At 40.2% G+C, this 22,081-nt stretch overlaps 1 protein-coding gene across 10 annotated transcripts in view; it reads left to right on the forward strand.

The window, feature by feature from the left end:
• The window catches only part of ESCO1 (establishment of sister chromatid cohesion N-acetyltransferase 1), an 83,559-nt gene that overhangs the window by 49,916 nt on the left and 11,562 nt on the right, over positions 1-22,081 (forward strand). For 8 of the 10 annotated variants that reach the window (XR_004429256.1, XR_004429255.1, XR_004429254.1 and 5 more), the window contains exons 9-11: positions 13,510-13,599; positions 17,702-17,845; positions 21,208-21,395. Coding sequence is in view for 5 of the 10 variants with exons in the window: in XM_033178171.1 (XP_033034062.1) it covers positions 13,510-13,599; positions 17,702-17,845; positions 21,208-21,395 (422 nt within the window). In the remaining 5 variants the exon portion in view is untranslated. Of the gene's footprint in view, positions 1-12,831; positions 12,956-13,509; positions 13,600-17,701; positions 17,846-21,207; positions 21,396-22,081 lie in introns of all 10 variants that reach the window. The other 2 variants (XR_004429257.1, XM_033178173.1) reach the window with 2 other exon arrangements.

Raw genomic sequence — 22,081 nt, forward strand, 5'->3', positions numbered from 1 at the left:
ATTCACCACCATGCCTAGCTAATTTTGTATTTTTAGTAGAGACAGGGTTTCTCCATGTTGGTCAGGCTGGTCTCAAACTCCCGACCTCAGGAGATCCTCCCGCCTCAGCTTTCCAAAGTGCTGGGATTACAGGCGTGAGCCACCGTGCCCAACCAGGTTAACAGTTTTTAAATCAGATATTTATTTTGTAAGTATTTTCTTCCAGCCTGTAACTTGTCTTCTCATTCTCGTAACAGTATCTTTTTCAAAAAAAAAAAAAAAATTTTTTTTTTTTTTTAAAAATAAAAATAGAAATGGAGTGTCTCTGTGTCATCTTAGCTTGTTTCAAACTCCTGGATGGAAGTGATCCACCTGCCTTGGCCTCCCAAAGTGCTGGATTACAAGCAAGAACCACCATGCCCAGTCCAAAAAATACTTTTTATTATACGCTTTTTCTTTTTTGAGACAAAGTTGTGCTCTGTCACCCAGACTGGAGTGCAGTGGTGTGATCAGTGCTCACTCTATCCTTGACCTCCTGGGCTCAAGCAATCATTCTATCTTAGCCTTCCTAGTAGCTGGGACCACAAGGGTACACCACTGTGCTTGACTAATTTTTAAATTTTTTGTAGAGATGAAGTTTCCCTATATTGCCCAGGTTGGTCACAAACTCCTGGGCTCAATCAGTTCTCTTGCCTCTGCCTCCCAATGTTTTAGGATTACAGGTGTGAGCCACCCTGCCTGGCCAACAGTATCTTTTAAAGAGCAGACATTTTAAATTTTAATGAAGTCCAGTTTATCAGTTATTTCTTTCATGAATTGTGCCTTTGGTATACTTAAAATGTCATTGCCATACCCAAGGTCATCTAGTTTTTCTCCTATGTTATCTTAAATTTCTGCATTTTATGTTTAGATCCATTTTGAGTTAATTTTTGTGAGGGATGCGAGGTCTGTGTTTAGGTTACTTTTACATGTAGATGTCCAGTTCAGCACCATTTGTTGGCTGTCTTTTCTCCATTATATTGCCTTTGCTCTTATATCAAAGATCAGTTGACTATTTTTATGTGAGTCTATTCCTGGGCTCTCTGTCCTGTTTCATCGATCTGTTGTTTCACCCATACCACTGTATTAGTCCGTTCTCATGCTACTATAAAGAACTGCCTGAGACTGGGTAATTTATAAAGGAAAGAGGTTTAATTAACCCACAGTTCTGCATGGCTAGGAAGGCCTTGGGAAACTTACAATCATTGCTGAAGGGGAAGCAGATATGTCCTCCTTCACATGGTGGCAGGAGAGAGAAGTGCCGAGCAAAGGGGGAAAACCTTCCCTTACAAAACCATCAGATCTTGTGAGAACTCACTATCTCAAGAACAGCAGCTTGGGGGTAACTACCCCCATGCTTGATAACTAGCCTTATAGTAGGTTTTGAAATTGGATAGTGTCAGTCCTCCAACTTTGTTGTTCTCCTTCAATTTTGTGTTGGCTATTCTAAGTCTTTTACCTCTCAGTACAAATTTTAGAACTAGTTTGTCAATATCTACAAAATAGCTTGCTGGGTTTTTTATTAGGATTGCATTGAATCTATAGATTAAATCAGGAAGAACTGACCTTTTAATATTGAGTCTTCCTATCTGGTTTTGTAAATTTTTATTGTACGTTGGAGATGGTGTGTGAAGAAATAGTAGAGACTGAAGTAGATAGTATCCTTTTCCTTACCCATGAGCACTTTCTCTTTTCTTTTGTCAGTTAACTATGGTGAGGGACTGATTGCTTAGATCTAATTAAAAATTGAACTGGGTCAGGTCAGAGTTGGGTTTGAAACTTTAGTTTTCTGTTCTGGTATTAGGTGTCTCTCTGCAACTGAGATTGGGGATCTAAGCTCCACACAGCACTAAAACTCTCTATACCTTCCAGCCCAACGGTACAGTTGTCCCATGGGAGAGAGTTGGTAGATAATTATTGCTGTATTTGGAGTTTCTTCAGATTTCAGACTGCCATGCCAGGCCACATAATTCTGGTTGGTTTCTCTTTGTTCCAGCAAGAGATTCTTCTTGTTCTCTGTTTGTTGCAGGCTTGCTTGTTCACTCATGCTTCCAGACTTGGTCAACATCTTATGGTTAAAAATGGCTACTGGTCTCTGCTCACTTAGGAAGGACTGGTTCATCTCTGAAAATCAGTTCATTTAGACATTTTGTTTCTACACCTTTTCAGTGTCTTTTAAAAAACACATGCTTTTTCTTTTCTTTTTCTTTTTTTTGAGACGGAATCTCGCTCTGTCGCCCAGGCTGGAGTGCAGTGGCACCGTCCTGGCTCACTGCAAGCTCCGCTTCTCGGGTTCACACCATTCTCCTGCCTCAGCCTCCCTAGTAGCTGGGACTACAGGCGCCCGCCACCATGCCTGGCTAATTTTTTGTGTTTTTAATAGAGGTGGGGTTTCACTGTTTTAGCCAGGATGGTCTCGATCTCCTGACCTCGTGATCTGCCTGTCTCGGCCTCCCAAAGTGCTAGGATTACAGGCCTGAGCCACCGTGCCCAGCCAACACATGCTCTTTCATTTATTGGGTGTTTTCTTATTACAACAGATACAGTGATCTTTTGTGACCTCTTTTATCCTAATTGGGAGCAGAACTCCCAGAGATGTACATTGTGATAACATTTTTCAGTAATAGACTTGTTGGCTTTGTTTAATTTTGGCTGTAGAGGTTGAGTGGAATTTGGACCATGAGTCTTTTAAAGTCATAAGCAATACCGATGAACCCAATGTATTTGCTAAGTCCAAATGACCTCTGAGATGAGATTTACATCGAATAAAGTATTTCTTATATACTGGGATATTGTTGCTACCAGTTGAAAAGTGCTTACTATGTAAATCCTAATAAAGAGATTTTTAGGATTCTTTAATATTTGAAGGTGACAGAAGAGAAAAAAGTATCATAATTCTTCCCATTTGACTTTTTATTGGGTCTGACCCAGGCATATCTTGTGAGAAATATTCATGTAGTTGTAAGGTTTAGATGTTATAGTAGAAGTTCACTTAATCATCGTAATGGGAAAATTGGGTCAGTTAACTAAATAATATCTGATTATCTAAAAAGTTGATGACTGTTGGTTATTAACTGACCCAGTTCTCCCAGTTATGTTGATCAAGTTGCTGAGACTCTTTTCCTTGTTCTCTGCAGTGTTGCAGTCTTGCTTGTTCACCCATGCTTCCCAGACATAGTCAACATCTTAGGGTTAAAAATGGCTACTGGTCTCTGCTCACTTAGGAAGGGCTGGTTCATTTCTGAAAATCAGTTCATTTAGACATTTTGTTTCTGTACCGTTTCAGTGTCTTTAAAAACACATACTTTTTCATTTATTGGGTGTTTTCTTACTACAATAGGCACAGTAATCTTTTTTGTGACCTTCTTTTTTTTTTTTTTTGAGATGGAGTCTCTCTCTGTTGCCCAGGCTGGAACGCAGTGGCGTGATCTTGGCTCACTGCAGCCTCTGTCTCCTGGGTTCAAGCAGTTCTCGTGCCTCAGCCTCCCAAGTAGCTGGGATTACAGGCATGTGCCACCATGCCCAGCTAATTTTTGTATTTTTAGTAGAGATAGGGTTTCAGCACATTGGCGAGGCTGGCCTTGAACTCCTGACCTCAGGTAATCCACCTGCCTTGGCCTTCCAAAGTGCTGAGATCACAGGTGTGAGCCACCGTGTCTGGCCTTTGACCTTCTTTATCCTAGTTGGGAGCAGAACTTCCAAATACATACATTGAAACCAACCTGACCAACATGGTGAAACCCCATCTCTACTGAAAATACAAAAATTAACCGGGTGTGATGGTGTCTGCCTGTAATGCCAACTACTTGGGAGGCTGAGGCATGAGAATCGCTTGAATCCTGGAGGTGGAGATTGCAGTGAGCTGACATTGTGCCACTGCACTCCTGCCTGGGCAACAGAGTGAGACTCTGTCTCAAAAAAAGAAAAAAAAAGTCTGGAGGTGTGTCATGTCAGGGTGGTTCCATCTAGCAGTTCAGTAATGTCATTGTGAATGCTGGCCATTTCTCAGTCGGCACTCTGCTGTCCTTAGTGTGTTGACTCTTGTGCTTCACGGTTGTAACATCATGGTCCTAAAGTAGATTTCTGCAGTCCAGATACCGTATTCAGGGTCAAAGCAGGAATGCTGGGTGAGATGGGTACTCAAATGGCATTTTGGGGTTTGTTTTCTTTTTAGAGATAGGGTCTCAAAAATTAGAGCAGGGTTTTATATTAAGAAACAGCCTTTACAAACAAGTTGTATTAAATGATTCTACTTCTAGGACACTACCTTATGGAAATGCAGTTTTTTAGATCAAAATACTGGAGTTAATGGTTAAAAGACCCAGACACGTTGATCCTTCAGAAAACTCTGTAGCTCTTAATAAGGAGGGAATAGATTTCTATTTCTTTCCTTTTTTTTTTTTTTCCTAAGATACAGGGTCTTGCTCTGTTGGCCAGGCTGGAGTGTGGTGGTACGATGAGCTCACCGTTGACTTGAACTCCTTGGCTCAGGGGATCCTCCTGCCTGAGTCTCCACAGTAGCTGGGACTACAAGCATGTGTCACCATGCCCAGCTGATTATTTTACTTTTTGTAGAGATAAGGTCTTGCTTTGTTGCCCAGGTTTGTCTCAAACTTCTGGGCTTAAGCAACCCGCCTGCCTTGGCTTCCCAAAGTGCTGGGATTACAGGGGTGAGATACCATGCCTGGCCAATTTTTAAATTTTTAAATTTTTTTTGAGATGGATATTGCTATGTTGGCCTGGTGGTCTTGAAATTCCGGCCTCAAGCAGCCCTTCCACCTTGGCCTCCCAAAGTGCTGGGATTACAGTCATGATCCACCACCCTCCTCGCCTTTTTATTTTTGTTTTTTGAGACAGGGTCTTAACTTGGTCACCCAGGCTGGAGTGCAGTGGCGCAATCATGGCTCATTGCAGCCTCAACTTCTCAGGCTCAAGCAATCCTCCTGCCTCAGCCTCCTGAGTAGCTGAGACTATAGGCATGTGCCGTCACACTCAGCTCATTTTTCTACTTCTTTGTAGAGACAGGGTCCCACTATGTTGCCCAGGCTTGTCTCAGACTCCTGGGCTCAAGCAATTGTTTGGTCTCCCAAAGTGTTGAGATCACAGGCATGAATCACTGTGCCTGGCCTTCCTCTATTTTTTAGTTCTTAGCGTTCCCACCACCAAGAATGCCATCCCATTTTTTTTTTTTTTTTTTTTTTTTTGAGACGGAGTCTTGCTGTGTCGCCCAGGCTGGAGTGCAGTGGCCGGATCTCAGCTCACTGCAAGCTCTGCCTCCCGGGTTCACGCCATTCTCCTGCCTCAGCCTCCCGAGTAGCTGGGACTACAGGCGCCCGCCACCTCGCCTGGCTAGTTTTTTGTATTTTTTTAGTAGAGACGGAGTTTCACCAGGTTAGCCAGGATGATCTCGATCTCCTGACCTCGTGATCCGCCCACCTCGACCTCCCAAAGTGCTGGGATTACAGGCTTGAGCCACCGTGCCCGGCCACCATCCCATTTTTATACGTGCCTTTCAATCCCAGGTAAATACCTTCTTTTCTTTTCTTTTTTTTTGTTTGAGATGGAGTCTTGCTCTGTCGCCCAGGCTGGAGTGCAGTGGCACAATCTCAGCTCACTGCAAGCTCCACCTCCCGGGTTCACACCATTCTCCTGCCTCAGCCTCCCAAGTAGCTGGGACTACAGGCGCCCGCCACCACACCCGGCTAATTTTTTTGCAGTTTTAGTAGAGACGGGGTTTCACTGTGTTAGCCAGGATGGTCTGGATCTCCTGACCTCGTGATCCGCCTGCCTCAGCCTCCCAAAGTCTTGGGATTTCAGGCGTGAGCCACCGCGCCCGGCCATTTTGCCTTTTCTTACAGGTTCCTGCTTCAATTTGATAGTTGTTTCTTTGAGAATTAAGAAATATATTAAATATATGTATTGATAGACTGATTTTGGATTCAGAAACGTTGAAGTGTAATGAATAAAGCTTATTTTAGAATCAAGAAAAACTTCCTTTGAAGCATATACTTCATTGCACTTTGTATTAAAGACATGTGTATACTATAGTTTCTCCTGTTAGATTTATAAGATTCTTGAGGTCGGTGTGGCATAGTAGAAAAGAAAGCTTAAACTATAGGGATGTGGTTTCCTAATGAGCCATTTACTAGTTGTATGACCATAGCATATTAACTCTTTTTCTCTTTAGTTTTTTTTTTTTCAAATCTGTAAGCAATGACAGCAGTATCTTATGTGATAATTTTTTCCGAGGTTTATTTATTTCTTAAACGTTTATTAGCTGTTGACCTTATTTTTAAAAATTATTATAAAGATCTTTTATGTAAGTTCACAGATCAGTGTGAGGGACAATGGGTAAACATTTAAATTGTGTGGAAAATGCTACAGTAGTATTTTAGGATATACAGGGTACTATATAGAGCGTAGAGCAAGGACATATGACGAAGATTGGAAAAGTCAGGTTAGCACTTAATAAATTCAGAAAGGGTAAGTAGGAGTCCCTTGAGCTCAGAAGGGTATAGAGCAAAGGCATATCAGGCCAAGAGAGCAGTATGTGAAAGGTCAGACAAATATTTCATTATGACTTGTGACTGTGTTGTATTGGAAAAGCTGCAAGAGATAAGGCTGAAAGAGGTAGATGGGGGACCAGATCATGAATGACCTTGTAAGGCATGAAGGCATTGGAAGATTTAAAAACCTAAACCAGCCGGGCACGATGGCTCACACCTTTAATCCTGGCACTTTGGGAGACCAGGGTGGGAGGATCACTTGAGCTCAGGAGTTTGAGACGAGCCTGGGCAACATGGCAAAACCCTGTCTCAACAAAAAATAGAAAAATCACCTGGGTGTTGGGGTACATGCCTGTTGTCCCAGCTATTTGGGAGGCTGACTTGGGAGAGTTGCTTGAGCCTAGGAGGTTGAGGCTGCATTGAGGCATGATTGCACCACTGCACTCCAGCCAGGGCAACAGAGTGAGACCCTGTCTCAAAACCAAAACCAAAACCTGCTAAACCAACTAAAATGCTTAGTTGCTGTAATAATAGGAACTGTTATTTATTGAGTACATATTATTGTGCTAGGCCCAATGGTCAACATTTTATAGTGTTTTCTCATTTAGCTTCTCAGTACTTTTCTGTTTTTTGTTTTGTTCTGTTTTGTTTTTGTTTTTGGTGGTTTTGGTTAGAGCAGGGTTTCACCATGCTGCTCTTAACAGGCTGGTCTAGAGCTCCTGGGCTCAAGTGATCCTCCTTCCTCTACCTCTCAAAGTGTGGATTATAGGTATGAGCCACTGCACCAGGCCTGTTTTTATATCTATTTTATAGGTGAGGAAACCAAGTTTTAGAGAGGTTAAGTAATTTGCCCAAAGCAGTGCAGCTAGTGAGTAGCCGAGTCTGCATTCGAATCTTAGGTTTTTCTGATTTTTGAAATTCTCCTTCCCACTATGCTATACTGCCAAGATCAATGGTTTGTATACATGGTAGGTAGTCAGCACATATTTATTGAATTGAGAGAATTTTTCCATGTGTATGTCACTTTCAAACTAGTGGTAATATCTAAGACTTTTCAGCACTTTGAAGTTCTATATGGCCATATGGATTAGGCACACATCTTTACCAGTATTGTTTTTTTTTGTTTTTGAGATGGAGTTTCGCTCTTGTCACCCAGGCTGGAGTACAGTGGCATGATCTCTGCTCACTGCAACCTCCATCTCCTGGGTTCAAGCAATCCTTCTGCCTCGGCCCCCTGAGTAGCTGGGATTACAGGCATGTGCCACATGCTTGGCTAATTTTTTGTATTTTTAGTAGACACAGGGTTTTGCCATGTTGGCCAGGCTAGTCTCAAACTTCTAACCTCAGGAGATCCACCCGCCTTGGCCTCCCAAAGTGTTGGGATTAAAGGCGTGAGCCACCGTGCCTGGCCTCAACTTAACTTTTTAAATTACTGTTGAAATGCCTATTTTTCAAATTCCTTTAGTAATTTTTTTTTTTTTTTTTTTTGAGGCAGTGTCTTGCTCTGTCACCCAGGCTGGAGTGCAATGGTGTGATCTTGGCTCACTGCAACCTCTGCCTCCTGGGTTCAGGGGATTCTCCTGCCTTAGCCTCCTGAGTAGCTGGGATTATAGGTGCCTGCCACCAAGCCTGGCTAATTTTTGTATTTTTAGTAGAGACGGGGTTTCACCATGTTGGCCAGGCTGGTCTTGAACTCCTGACCTCAGGCGATCCTCCCACCTTGGCCTCCCAAAGTGCTGGGATTACAGGCATGAGCCACTGCGCCTGACTGACAAGTGATTTTTTTTTTTGAGACGGAGTCTTGCTCTGTCCCCCAGGCTGGAGTGCAGTGGCACGATCTTGGCTCACTACAAGCTCCGCCTCCCGGGTTCACGCCATTCTCCCTCCTCAGCTTCCTGAGTAGCTGGGACTACAGGCGCCCACCACCACACCTGGCTAATTTTTTGTATTTTTAGTAGAGATGGGGTTTCACCGTGTTAGCCAGGAAGGTCTCGATATCCTGACCTCGTGATCCGCCTGCCTCAGCCTCCCAAAGTGCTGGGATTACAGGCGTGAGCCACCGCACCTGGCCTTTATTTTTTCCTTCTAAATAAATGATGCTTGAACAAACCTTGGGCTGTTGGTACAGTTTTGACAATAGGCAATTTGAATTTTCCAAAACAAGTTTAATGCAGTACACACACACACACACACACACACACACACACACACAGACACACACACACACACACAGTAATGAACTCCTTTGTACTGATCACCTGCCTTCAACAATTCATGGATAATCATCTTCATCTAACTTTCCCAATTATTTTGAAGTAAACTCAGGCATCATGTTATTACTTTAGTACGTATTTCTAAATATGTATTTCTTTTTCTTTTTTTTTTTTTTTGAGATGGAGTTTCACTCTTGTTTGCCCAAGCTGGAGTTCAGTGGCGTGATCTTGGCTCACTGCAACCTCCACCTCCTGGGTTCAAGTGATTCTCCTGCCTCAGCCTCCTGAGTAGCTGGGATTACAGGCACATGCTACCATGTCCGGCTAGGTTTTTTTTTTTTTTTTTTTTTAATGTATTTTTAGTAGAAACGAGATTTCACCAGATTAGGCAGGCTGGTCTCAAACTGACCTCAGGTGATCCGCCCGCCTCGGCGCTGCAAAGTGCTGGGGTTATAGGTGTGAGCCACCATGTCCCACCTCTAAATATTTATTTCTTAAAGATGAAGATTACTCCTGTTTTGTTTTGTTTTGTTTTGAGATGGAGTCTCGCTCTGTCACCCATGCTGGAGTGCAGTGGTGCTATCTTGGCTCACTGCAACCTCTGCCTCCCAGATTCAAGCAATTCTCCTGCCTCAGCCTCCCTAGTAGCTGGGACTACAGGCGCGCACCACCACGCCGAGCTAATTTTTTTGTATTTTTAGTAGAGACGGGGTTTCACTGTGTTAGCCAGGATGGTCTCGATCTACTGATCTCGTGATCTGCTTTCCTCAGCCTCTCAAAGTGCTGGGATTACAGGTGTGAGCCACTGTGCCTGGCCAAAGATTATTCCTGTTTTAAACATAAAAGTACCTTAAATAATATAACTACACATTCAATAAATGAATTAATTATTGAAATCAAGTTTTCCATCAGAGTTAAAAGCTTCCCAAATAGCTCGTGATTTTCTATGTTTATTTGTTTGAATTAGGGTTTATATATTACATTGGTTGGTATGTCCCTTTAGTATCTTTTAATCCCTAGGTTCTCCCTGGATCTGTTTTTTTCCCTTGTAATATTTGTTTATTTTTTGAAAAGCTGGTTGTTGGTTTTATTTCTTCAAATACTCCTTCAAATGTATATTCTCATTCAACCTTTTTATGAAATTGTGATTAATATGAACTTTTAAAGTTGGAGTATTATTTATACAATTAAATCTACACATCTTAAGTGTTTGGTTTGAATTTTGATCATTGTATATACGTATCTACCACTCAGTGTATTTTGTTTCTAATTGTAATCCTTTTTTTGATGGAAAAAAGAGAAATCCATTCTTTAGACTGTACAGTTTAGAGTAGCTGCAATAGCAAGGAGAAAAGAATAATAATTTATTAATCCCAGCACTTTGGGTGGCTGAGTGGGTGGATCACCTGAGGGTCGGGAGTTTGAGACCAGTCTGACCAATATGGAAAAACCCTGTTTCTACTAAAAATACAAAAAAATTAGCTGGGCACATGTCTGTAATCCCAACTACTCGGGAGACTGAGGCAGGAGAATTGCTTGAACCCAGGAGGCGGAGATTGCAGTGAGCTGAGATTGCACCATCGCACTCTAGCCTGGGCAACAAGAATGAAACTCTGTCTCAAAATAATAATAATAATAATTTCTTGCTATTAGAAATACATATTAGGAATATAAAGTTTTCTGCTTTTCGTGAAGTAGCCAAATGGATGAAGTAAGAAAAAAATGGGTTTTGGAAAATACTACTTGTTAGCAGAGGGTTATGTGTAATGTACTAGTGCTGAAATATATTGGAGTTAAAGGTCAGAAGTGTAAGTGCACTGCATTGGAATTTATATCTTTGCAGAAACATTGTGGCTATTTGGTTATTCTTCTAAATTGCATGCACTCTTTCCTGAACCCTGCATTTCTCTCCCTTAATTTTAAGCATTAGATGGACTTTACAACCTCTAAGTTTCTCTGAAGTAAGGAGGGTCATGTGGTTATTGCTGACGAGCAGTTAACTGTAGTTGAGGCATAGATGTGTCTTGAGTATGTTATTTGAACAAATATTAGCTAACTTGTTTCTTTCATCTTTTGTTTGTCTATGATTTGAATTTATTGCTGTATTTAACCTTGGGAACATTTATTGATTGACTGTTTTGTTAGATTAGTGCATTGATCTTAGCTTGATACTAGTAAGAAAGGAGAATGGAAGTTACTAAGAGTTACTGAGTGGCTACTTTTTGAGCAGTCGTCTTAGGTATAGCACCCTCGTACCTACCCCAAGTGATGGAGGTGATGATAGCCATTTTTTAGAATGCTTAGGTCAGGAAAAAGAATCAGAGTTCCGGTGATTTGCCTAAGGCCATGCATCTAGTAACTACCAAGAACAAGGATCTAAACCCTGAACTTTTACTCTAGAATTACTTAAAAGTTTTCACTAAAATGTGCTTTCTTAGCTTGGCATGGTGGTGTACGCCTGTAGTCCCAGCTACTTGGGAGGCTGAAGTAAGAGGATTGCTTGAGCCCAGGAGCTTTTGAAGCTGCTGTGAGCTGTGATCTTGCCACTGCACTGCAGCCTGGGTGACAAGAGTGAGACTCTGTCTCAAATAAGTAAATTACATTAATAAAACTTGCTATTTACATGAACATTAGAAACCTAAGCAGTACTAAGTATCCCTTGGCAGTCTTTGCTTCTTAAAGGGCTTTTATTTAGTACATGAAAAAAACGGTACTATTTAAAACATAAAATTTTATCAAATTGAATTGTGATAAAAATGTCAGCATGAACATACAAGTCTGAAGTGGTTTCAAGAGAAAGTTTTGCACTTAAAAATTAGTAAAGCAAAATAATTTGTCCAATGTCTACAATGCAATATAATGACATGAAACCAGTATTTTTAAAGGCATTTAATAGGAAAATAGTTTATGGAAGTGTCTTTAGATGATTCAGTTCAGGAAGAATGGTTTTCTTATAACTTGAGGTTACTTAAATTTTTAGGTCTTTTTGTTGTTTTAAAGTGAAAATCTCTTCATTTTATTAAAAATAGGTTCATAAATTTAAAAGCTTTTTCATAAAGTAACATTACTAATAGAAATTTGTTTTTAAAGAGGTGATATCTTGTAAATCTTCTAAAAATTGTTTACCTATATTCAGATCTGTATATGATTCAGATTTTTTCTTTCTTTCTTTCTGTCTTTTTTTTTTTTTTTTTTGAGACAGTGTCTCGCTCTGTCACCCAGGCTGGAGTGCAGTGGCGTGATCTCAGCTCACTGCAACCTCCACCTCCCGGGTTCAAGCGATTCTGCTGCCTCAGCCTCCTGAGTAGGCGGAACTCCAGGCGCGTGCCACCACACCCGCCTAAAACTACAATAATTTTTTGTCTTTTAGTAGCTATGGGGTTTCCAGAATGGTCTTGATCACCTGACCTCGTGATCCGCCCTCCTCCCAAAGTGCTGGGATTACAGGCATGAGCCACCACACCCGGCCTTAAGTTTCTTTTTTAAAACCTTATTTAGGTTGAAGAACTACGGATTTAGTTTCTTAGATGAAAAAAGGATTTCTGTGGCTATTGTGTCTTCTTTCTTTTCAAATCTTGAGAACATGTTACCAATGATAATTAATTTTAATCGTCTGAATTTAACTTTTCTGTTGGGTACTCTATTATGTAAACAAGTTTTGGATTTTAAATCTTTTAATTTAAGTTGTTACATATACCAAGCTTATTAACTAGAATTTTTGTTCCCAACAATGATCTTTCTACCCTCCCCCCTCCAAAAAATTCTTGATGGTTTAAGAAAACGAATCTGCTTTCATACTTGCCATAGTATATTTTTAAAGAAATCTAGTTGCCATTTTCTTGGTTTCATTGAGCTTTTGTGTTCTTAGAAGAAACATCAGAAAAAATATGGTGGTTTTCTTTATTGGAAGTATAAATGGCTTATGGAAAGGCCTTTTTATGTAAAGTTGGTTGGGTTAAGACAACTGGAACAACTAGTTAAGCTCATTCCTTCTGTACTTATTTTGAACTTCAAAGCTCCTAGTTTTAACCTCTGGTTCAGTCCCATCTTACTAGATTTAAGTGGCTTTTGTTTTGTTTGTTTTTTTTATGCAGGTTCTGCTCATTAATCACCACGAGTGTGGATCTGAAGAAGAGTTTATTACCTCTCTTTTTTTGAGTATGTTTAACTTCAGATACACACAACGTAGCTTCTCCTTCCCTATTAGATTCTTAGAAGGTAGTTATATTTTTTATAGTCTCCTTCTTGTGGCTTTGGTAGTTGTGATCAATAAGCATAAAACTATTCCTTTCATACTGGGCTACTGCATGCAAATCAGTTCATTTGAAACCTCCTGGAGGTCTTTGGCATGCCAGACATAAAACTTTGAGTGTTTGTTTGTGGAGGTAACCATGTTCCAATGAAATATAAGAGTTTAATTCTTTTATCAAGCATCTGGGAGAATTATAGTTTCTGGGAATTATTGACTTTAAGGGGCTTGCTTTTGGTGTGTGGCTTTCAAAATTAATTTAAAATGGGAAATGATAAATTAGAAATACTCCTGTGGTGTTAGTTGTATCTCTGAATGAGTAGTAGAGAGAAATTAGCTTGCCTTTTACCTATTGTATGCTTAACAAAATAGCCTATTTATCATGCTTTATTAAGCATTAATGAACATATATTTTTCATGTTTGCAATTTTTAGACCAATTGTACTTTTTCTCTTGTACATGGATATGATGAATAAAATATACATAAAATTGATACTTTACATATATATATATATGTATCTAGGGCTGGAAGAAAGAAAGAATTCTGGCTGAATACCCTGATGGCAGGATAATAATGGTTCTTCCTGAAGACCCAAAGTATGCCCTGAAAAAGGTAAATTTCCAGTGAAACTTCATGCAGAGTGGATATCATTTTGCAGTTAATTTTTTTTTTTTTTTCTGAGACAGAGTCTTGCTCTGTCGCTCAGGCTAGAGTGCAGTGGCACGATCTTGGCTCACTGCAACCTCTGCCTCCCGGGTTCAAGCGATTCTCCTGCCTCTGCCCCCCGAGTAACTGGGACTACAGGCCTGTGCCACCACACCCAGCTAACTTTTGTATTTTTAGTAGAGACAAGATTTCACCAAATTGGCCACGCTGGTCTCGAACTCCTGACCTCATGATCTGCCTGTCTCGGCCTCCCAAAGTGCTGGGATTACAGGCATGAACCACTGTGCCTGGCCCATTTTGCAGTTAATTTTAAGAGGATAACAGATTGTTGGCATAGTGTATTTAAACATCTATTCTGAAAGCAAGAAATAAGCATTTAAAGGGTATAACCCAATTCAAAAATTATGTTGAACTTTATAGTGTGTCCAGTATATGAATTCTAAATGAATTGAGTACTGTCCAGTATTATTATTATTATTATTTTTTTTTTTTTGAGACAGAGTCTCACTCTGTCGCCCAGGCTGGAGTGCAGTGGCCGGATCTCAGCTCACTGCAAGCTCCACCTCCCGGGTTCCCACTATTCTCCTGCCTCAGCCTCCCGAGTAGCTGGGACTACAGGCGTCCGTCACCACGCCCGGCTAGTTTTTTGTATTTTTTTTTTTTTAGTAGAGACGGGGTTTCACCGTGTTAGCCAGGATGGTCTCGATCTCCTGACCTTGTGATCCGCCCGTCTCGGCCTCCCAAAGTGCTGGGATTACAGGCTTGAGCCACCGCGCCCGGCCTGTCCAGTATTATTACTAAATTGTCCTCTATTAGTAGTAGTTAATAATTTGAGTGCCAAAGCAGACATGCTTATCTTCTGTTAAGTGAGCGATGCCAACTAAATAATTTCACAATCTAGAAATAAAAACTTAATTATAATTGGAAAATCAATAAAATGTAAAGTTTCATTCTAAGGGAAAATTTCTAAATAAAAGCTTATTGCAGAAGGGGATTGCTAAGTAGGTCACAGTAAACCTGAAATTAAACATGACTTAATCTTACAATATTTTTAAGAGATAAGGCTATATTCCAGTTTATAAATATAATGCAGAAACACAAAAGTTTATCTTATCTAGTGTGAGGCAAGTGTTAGTCGAACTTAGAGTTCCATACTTCAAGTATTCAGAGAGTTTATTGTGTTGAGAAATGAACTAGAGAGATAATGAACCCTGGAACCATTTTATTATGTAGATTATTTAAAAAAATCAGGAACCATAAGGTAAACTTATTTTTAAATAAGTTTAATATGTTCATTACACTTTCAAATAATATACTAAGTATGTTTTTCTTCAACCTCTGGATGCTTTTTCAGAAGAAATACCTCATAATGTAAGCAATGGGTTCAGTTGTGTATCTGAAAAACTAATAATTACACTAGAGTGTATCCCAAATGTCTGGAAACACGAGGAAAACAGTTTATTATACTTTTTTTAGGTTAGCAATTGGACTTCTTTAAACTTAAGAATACTTCACTTGAAAAGATGGTTGAAGGAAAATACTTTGCATCTGTTATTTGAAAGTTTAGCTAATAGTCTATTTAAAATATGTAAGTTTATCTTCTGGTTCTTAACTTCAGATACTCTGTTTATCTGAATGGACAATCTTAGATACCCAAATAAGCTTTCATATTACTGCTGCCTAACAGAATAGACAATAGTATTTACAGTGACATGTAAATATGCCCAACCTGTCTTGTATTTGAAACATTGATTCTTGCACAATAGTAAATTCTTGTTGAGTTAATGTCGGATCAGTGATTATGCATTCATGACAACCTAACATTTTCTCAATTTTTTTTTTTTTTTTTGATGTTTCTAGGCTACATGGTTCATCTGCTAGTGTTTCGTTTTGTTTTTGAGACAGAGTCTCGCTCTGTCGCCCAGGCTGTAGTGCAGTGGCGCCATCTAGGCTCACTGCAAGCTCCACCTCCTGGGTTCACGCCACTCTCCTGCCTCAGCCTCCCGAGTAGCTGGGACTACAGGCGCCTGCCACCATGCCCGGCTAATTTTTTTGTATTTTTAATAGAGATGGGGTTTCACCATCTCTACTCGAGGCCAGGATGGTCTCGATCTCGTGATCTACCCGCCTTGGCCTCCCGAAGTGCTGGGATTACAGGCGTGAGCCACCGTGCCTGTGCCTGGCTGCTAGTTTTTACATATTGTCGAAATTCTCCAAAAAATTTTCCAATATATTTATTGAAAAAAACCCTACATATAAATGGACCCACACAGTTCAAACTTTTGTTGTTCAAGGGTCAACTTAAATGAAAATTAAATTAAGGAATTTTTGGAATTCCAGCTATTCACATTTGGAAATGCACAGTGGGAACTTTTGCTACACTACCATATGTGGCAACCAGACTTTTCTTAGAAGGAACCCTCAGTAGATGCTAATTTCCTCATTTTCGTTTATCTGAATAAAATCTTACTAACCCATAATAAGTTAAAAATTAAAATCTAGGGAACTGTGAATCACTTGTCTTTAGGAATTAGGAGTTGTAGGATGCTATCTCAGAATTAGGAGGACTTGAGTCTTCATCACTGAGTAAGGGATTTGCTGCATGGTATTCTGCATGCCAGAGGTATGAATGTTTAACTCTCTTAAGGATTATTTGCATTTTAAACTTAATAACATAAATGAGTGTTATTGGACTCTATTATTTTATTATTTTTTTTATGAGAATTCTACTCTTGTCACCCAGGCCAGAGTGCAGTGGTACAATCATAGCTCACTGTAACCTCAAACTCCTGAGACCAAAGTGACCCTCGTGTCCCAGCCTCCTGAGAAGCTGGGACTACTGGCAAGTGCCACCGCATCTGGCTAATAAAACAATTTTGTAAAGATGGATTTTGCTGTGTTGCCCATGCTGGCCTTGAACTCCTCTAGCCTCAGCCTCTTAAAGTGCTGGGATTATAGGCATCAGCCACTGTTCTCTGGCTTTTGTTTGCAGTATCTTTTAATTGGGGAAGGGACTAATGTTTGAATACCTACAGAGGTCTTAATTTTGATTGCGAACAGTTTGAGCTTATCATGTTTGACTTTGGTCACTTAGGAGCTAAACTGTAAGAAGCATGGTTTGATGCCATAGTAACATTTTGCATTCACGTGTGATTCTGCTTCTTGATTTTCTAGATGTCTAATATCTGACATGGGAAAGTGGTTTAACTTTTGAGTTTTATTTCTTCCATATGTAAAGTAAGGAACCTCCAAGAAATGTGGGATTGAAGTGAAATATTTGTAAAGTGCTTTGAATAATGCCTGGCCTATAAGTGGTTGATAGGAAGTAAATATGAATTCCTTTTCTCTCTACTCACTTTCATTTTACTGATGAGAGTACTAATTAAGGGTTGGGAAGAAAAGTAGCTTGCCTAGCTAAGATTCCAGTGAAGTTCTCTTTAATTCACAAATTAGATACTTCTAATATGAAGTCTTAATGTTTCTAATAATCTATTGTAGGAGCTCTCACCCCATCCCTCTTGTTCTCTAGACTCGGGTTTGGCATCACCCTCCAGTTCTTCCTTCATTTTGCAAAGTGTTCCTTGGGGTTAAAAAATAGTTATTGATCAGTACAGTCCTTCAAAAGAACTCTTTTTTTTTTTTTGAGATAGAGTTTCTCTCTGTCACCCAGGCTGGAGTACAGTGGCGTGATCTCAGCTCACTGCAACCTCTGCCTTCCAGGTTCAAGGGTTTCTCCTGTCTCAGCCTCCGAAGTAGCTGGGATTACAGGCGCACACTGCTGCGCCTGGCTAATTTTTTTATATTTTAGTAGAGACGGGGTTTCACCATGTTGCCCAGGCTGGTCGTGAGCTCCTGAGCTCAGGCAATTCATCTGCCTTGGCTTCCCAAAGTGTTAGGATTACAGGTGTGAGCCACCATGCCCAGCCCAAAAGAACTCTTGAGAGGATGCCCTGCTTGGAATAAAGTCTATCTACTGAACTGAAATAGTGTGTTTTTACATGTATATAATGTTTTCATTTAAAAATAATTATTGTTCTTTATTTGGCAGGTTGACGAGATTAGAGAGATGGTTGACAATGATTTAGGTTTTCAACAGGCTCCACTAATGTGCTATTCCAGAACTAAAACACTTCTCTTCATTTCCAATGACAAAAAAGTAGTTGGGTGCCTAATTGCGGAACATATCCAATGGGTAAGTGATTTTTAAAGAATATTTTTAAGTAATTTGGTGTTTAATGAGTTTACGACGTAATCCCAAATAACATAAATCCTGATGAATTTGTCTCCATTTTATGTAAGGAACAGTTTTAATGCAAGAATTCCCATGTGTGAGTCTTTACCATAGTGGAGTAATGGTTATGCATGGGAATTAATTTCTCAAGTCAGTAAGATAAAAATTCTGTAGAATCAGAATACCATCAGGCCGGGCGCAGTGGCTCACGCCTATAATCCCAGAACTTTGGGAGGCCAAGGTGGGCGGATCACGAGGTCAGAAGTTCGAGACCAGCCTTGCCAACATGGTGAAACGTCTCTACTGAAAATACAAAAAGTAGCTGGGCGTGGTGGCTCACACCTGTAATCCCAGCACTCTGAGAGGCCAGGGTGGGAGGATCACAAGGTCAGGAGTTCGAGACCATCTGGCTAATACGGTGAAACACCATCTCTACTAAAAATACAAAAAATGAGCCGGGCATGGTGGTACGTGCCTATAGTCTCAGCTACTGGGGAGACTGAGGCAGGAGAATTGCTTGAACCCAGGAGGTAGAGGTTGCAGTGAGCCAAGATTGTGCCACTTCACTCCAGCCTGGGTGACACATCGAGACCTGGTCTCAAAAAAAAAAAAGAAAAAAATAGCCGGGCGTGTGCGTCTGTAATCCCAGCTACTCAGGAGGCTGAGGCAGGAGAATCGCTTGAACCCGGGAGGTGGAGGTTGCAGTGAGCCAAGGTCTCACCATTGCACTCCAGTCTGGGTGACAGAGTGAGACTCCATCCCTCTTCCCCGCCCCGCCCCCCCAAAAAATCAGAATACTATCCAAGTTTATTTTGGATGTTTCCATGTTAGATACCAACGTAATGTCTTTCTCAATTAGTCCCTCTAGCACTGCAGTAAGTCAAGACTAGGCAAACTACAGTGGGCAAAGTCCAACTTGTTTTTGTAAATAAAATTTTACTGTTGCCCACCCACACCTATTTGGCTCACATATTTATGGCTACTTTTGTACCACAAAGGCAGAGTTGAATAGTTGCAGCAGAGACCAGGTGGACTGCGGTGCCAAAAATATTTACTATCTGTGCCTTTATAAAAGGCCCACACCGCCGGGCATGGTGGCTCACACCTGTAATCCCAGCAATTTGGGAGGCTGAGGTGGGCAGATCAGAAGGTCAGGAGTTTGAGATTAGCCTGGCCAACATGGTGAAACCCTGTCTCTACTAAAAATACAAAAATTAGCCAGATATGGTGGTGTGTGCCTGTAATCCCAGTTACTCATGAGGCTGAGGCAGGAGACTCGCTTGAACCTGGGAGGCAGAGGCTGCAGTGAGCTGAAGATCATGCGCTGAACCCAGCCTGGACAACAGAGCAATACTCCATCTCGAAAAAAAAAAAAAAGGCCCACGCCTGGAACAGATCGCCACTTCCTTTGTTGAACTCTAAAAGAGTAGTTATCTTGTGTTTAGTAGCCTATTTATACAAAAAACAAACAGTGGAATCATGTATGTTTATATTATGAGTGTTAGTAGAAACTGGTGAGACCATCCTAAGAGAACAGAAGCTTCTGGACTCCCTAATCTCACTTTGAGGCAGACCTGAATTCTGTCTTTTTTCTGCTAAGTTCTTGCTCATGAACTCAGTGTGCATTGTGTGTGACTGCTGTTCAGATGGTGTCTTTTAGCATATTAACTAATTTATGCCGAAGGTTGCAACAATTTTTTGATTTCTTGCATGGGTGAACAATAAGACCTTGGCGATGACCTTGAGCAGTAGGATATAAATAACTCCCACATGCTTAGTGTTCCAATAATGGAACACTAGGCATAAGTGGGTTAATAGCTGCTTGCACAGATATATGCTTGGTCATAAAATTTTCTAAAAAAGTGAAAAGTCAAAGCAAGTTTGCAGGAGTTTCTCTATATATGTTAAGCTACATGTTTTAAAATTTCAGCTGGGTGTGGTGGCACCTGTAGTCCCAGTTACTTGGGAGGCTTAGATAGGAGGACTGCTTGAGTCCAGGAGTTTGAGGCTGTAGGGTGCTATGTTTGTGTCTGTGAATAGCCACTGCACTCCAGCATGGGCAACATAGCCAGACTCTTTGTCTCTTTAGAAAAAATAATAAATGAATAAATATTCAGCCTGAAATTATTGTATAGTGCTTATGAACCTTGCTATAATAACAAAATTAATTTAAGTAAGTAACTGATAGGGTAGTTTGTGGAAATTAATTTGATATAAATTGACTAACTCATAGAAGTTTGCCATACTGCAATTGAGTTAATTTTACATAGTTCAGACTATTGTGTTTTTAAGTTTCTATTCCACCTAGATCCATAAATGACTTATAGCAGTGTTTAGACTAGAAGGATAACTATGTAATGTTTGTTAGGGTTGTTTTTGCTGACTCTTTACTGTCTGTTTGCTTTTAAGTTTTATATCTTGTGCCATCAGAAGGTCAGTCATGGCTGGGCATGGTGGCTCACGCCTGTAATCCAGGAGTTTAAGACCAGCCTGGCCAACATAGTGAAATCCCATCTCTACTAAAAATACAAAATTTAGCCAGGCATGGTGGTGCATGCCTGTAATCCCAGCTACTCGGGAGGCTGAGGCACGAGACTCTCTTGAACCCAGGAGGCAGAGGTTGCAGTGAGCTGAGATTGCACCACTATACTGGGTGACAGAAGAAACTCTGTCTCAGAAAAAAAAAAAAAAAAAAAGTTGTGTTATATTTTGGCAGCTAGACTGGCAGAGATATTTTTAATTTTCTTTTCTTTTCCCGTAAAGATAGCCACCATAAAAGCGATGTATGCTTTTTAAGGTACTTTTTTGAAAAAAGAGATTGCAGTGTGATGAAATGGCTTTTTAAATTATTGATTTGTCTCCTATCCCTAGTCTCAGTTCTTGTACAACTGTGAAATCTAGAACTGTGACAGCAATCACAGAAACAATTATTACTGCTGTGTTCTTAACAAGTACTTTTGCTGGTTCTTGGAGTGTGGGAGGTGGAGAGACCTAATGTTCAGTTCCTATTGGGGGGCTCCTCGTGATGGCAAAGGACTTTGTATGTATTTGGGTTTAATCTCTCAAAATGAGTGATGGATATCTCCAGTGAGAAACCCAAAGGTTAGAGAAATTGTAACTTATTTTCATGGTCATACAGCTAGTAAGTGAACTGGAACAGAATGCAGATCGAGGTTGTCTGTTTCCTAAAAATGAGAGTGAAAACATAAGTAACCCCATAGTTTGTTAAGCCAGTCAAATGTCATAACCTCCTCAACCAGATCAGTATTAGTTGCTAAGTAATAATCTCACTTTAAAATTTTCCCCATTTTTGACACCTGTAGGGCTACAGAGTTATAGAAGAGAAACTTCCAGTTATCAGGTCAGAAGAAGAAAAAGTCAGATTTGAAAGGCAAAAAGCCTGGTGCTGCTCAACATTACCAGAGCCTGCAATCTGTGGGATCAGTCGAATATGGGTATTCAGCATGATGCGTCGGAAGAAAATTGCTTCTCGCATGATTGAATGCCTAAGGTAACTTGAATGTAATCTTTCAAATCATTTTTAGTAGTTTAGGACTTAGGCAGAGCTTTAGTATAAAAATTGGCATTTAATTAATGTGTGTATAACCTTTATTTGTGTTAATTATAAATTTTGCATGAGGTTATCAGTGTATTGGATCTGTAAGTACTTTTTATGTGAATTTAATGTGAGGAGGAAGAAAGCACTGTAGGCTAAACACTATTAAGCTGTTTCGTCTTACTTATTTGTAACTATGATATTAGGCCAAAATAACCTGCCTATTTCAAGTTGTGCTTCATTTCGAAGAATTTTAAATATAACCAAAGAAATGTGGAAAGTTCCTTGGGAGTTCAGCTTTTAGAGAAATTTATCTTAATTCAAGAATATTTGTAAACTATCGAAATCTCTAGTTTTTCTTTTATCACTTGACTGTCAAAGATATAAAAGGGAGACTCAGAAAAATTGTTTTGTTTTTTGTCCTATAAAGCACCTCTGATAAAGATTAATAAAGGAGGTTATAATTAATTATTCAAAAGAGGTTTTTAGGTCAGCCAGTTGGTTTTTTTTTTTTTTTTTTTGAGATGGAGTCTCATTCTGTTGTCCCAGGCTGGAGTGCAGTGGCGGGACCTCTACTCACTGCAACCTCCACCTCCCAGGTTCAAGTGATTCTCCTGCCTCAGCCTCCCAAGTAGTTGGGA

This window comes from Trachypithecus francoisi, unplaced genomic scaffold (assembly GCF_009764315.1).
Source record: "Trachypithecus francoisi isolate TF-2019V2 unplaced genomic scaffold, Tfra_2.0 Lachesis_group19, whole genome shotgun sequence".
Lineage (NCBI taxonomy): Eukaryota > Metazoa > Chordata > Mammalia > Primates > Cercopithecidae > Trachypithecus > Trachypithecus francoisi.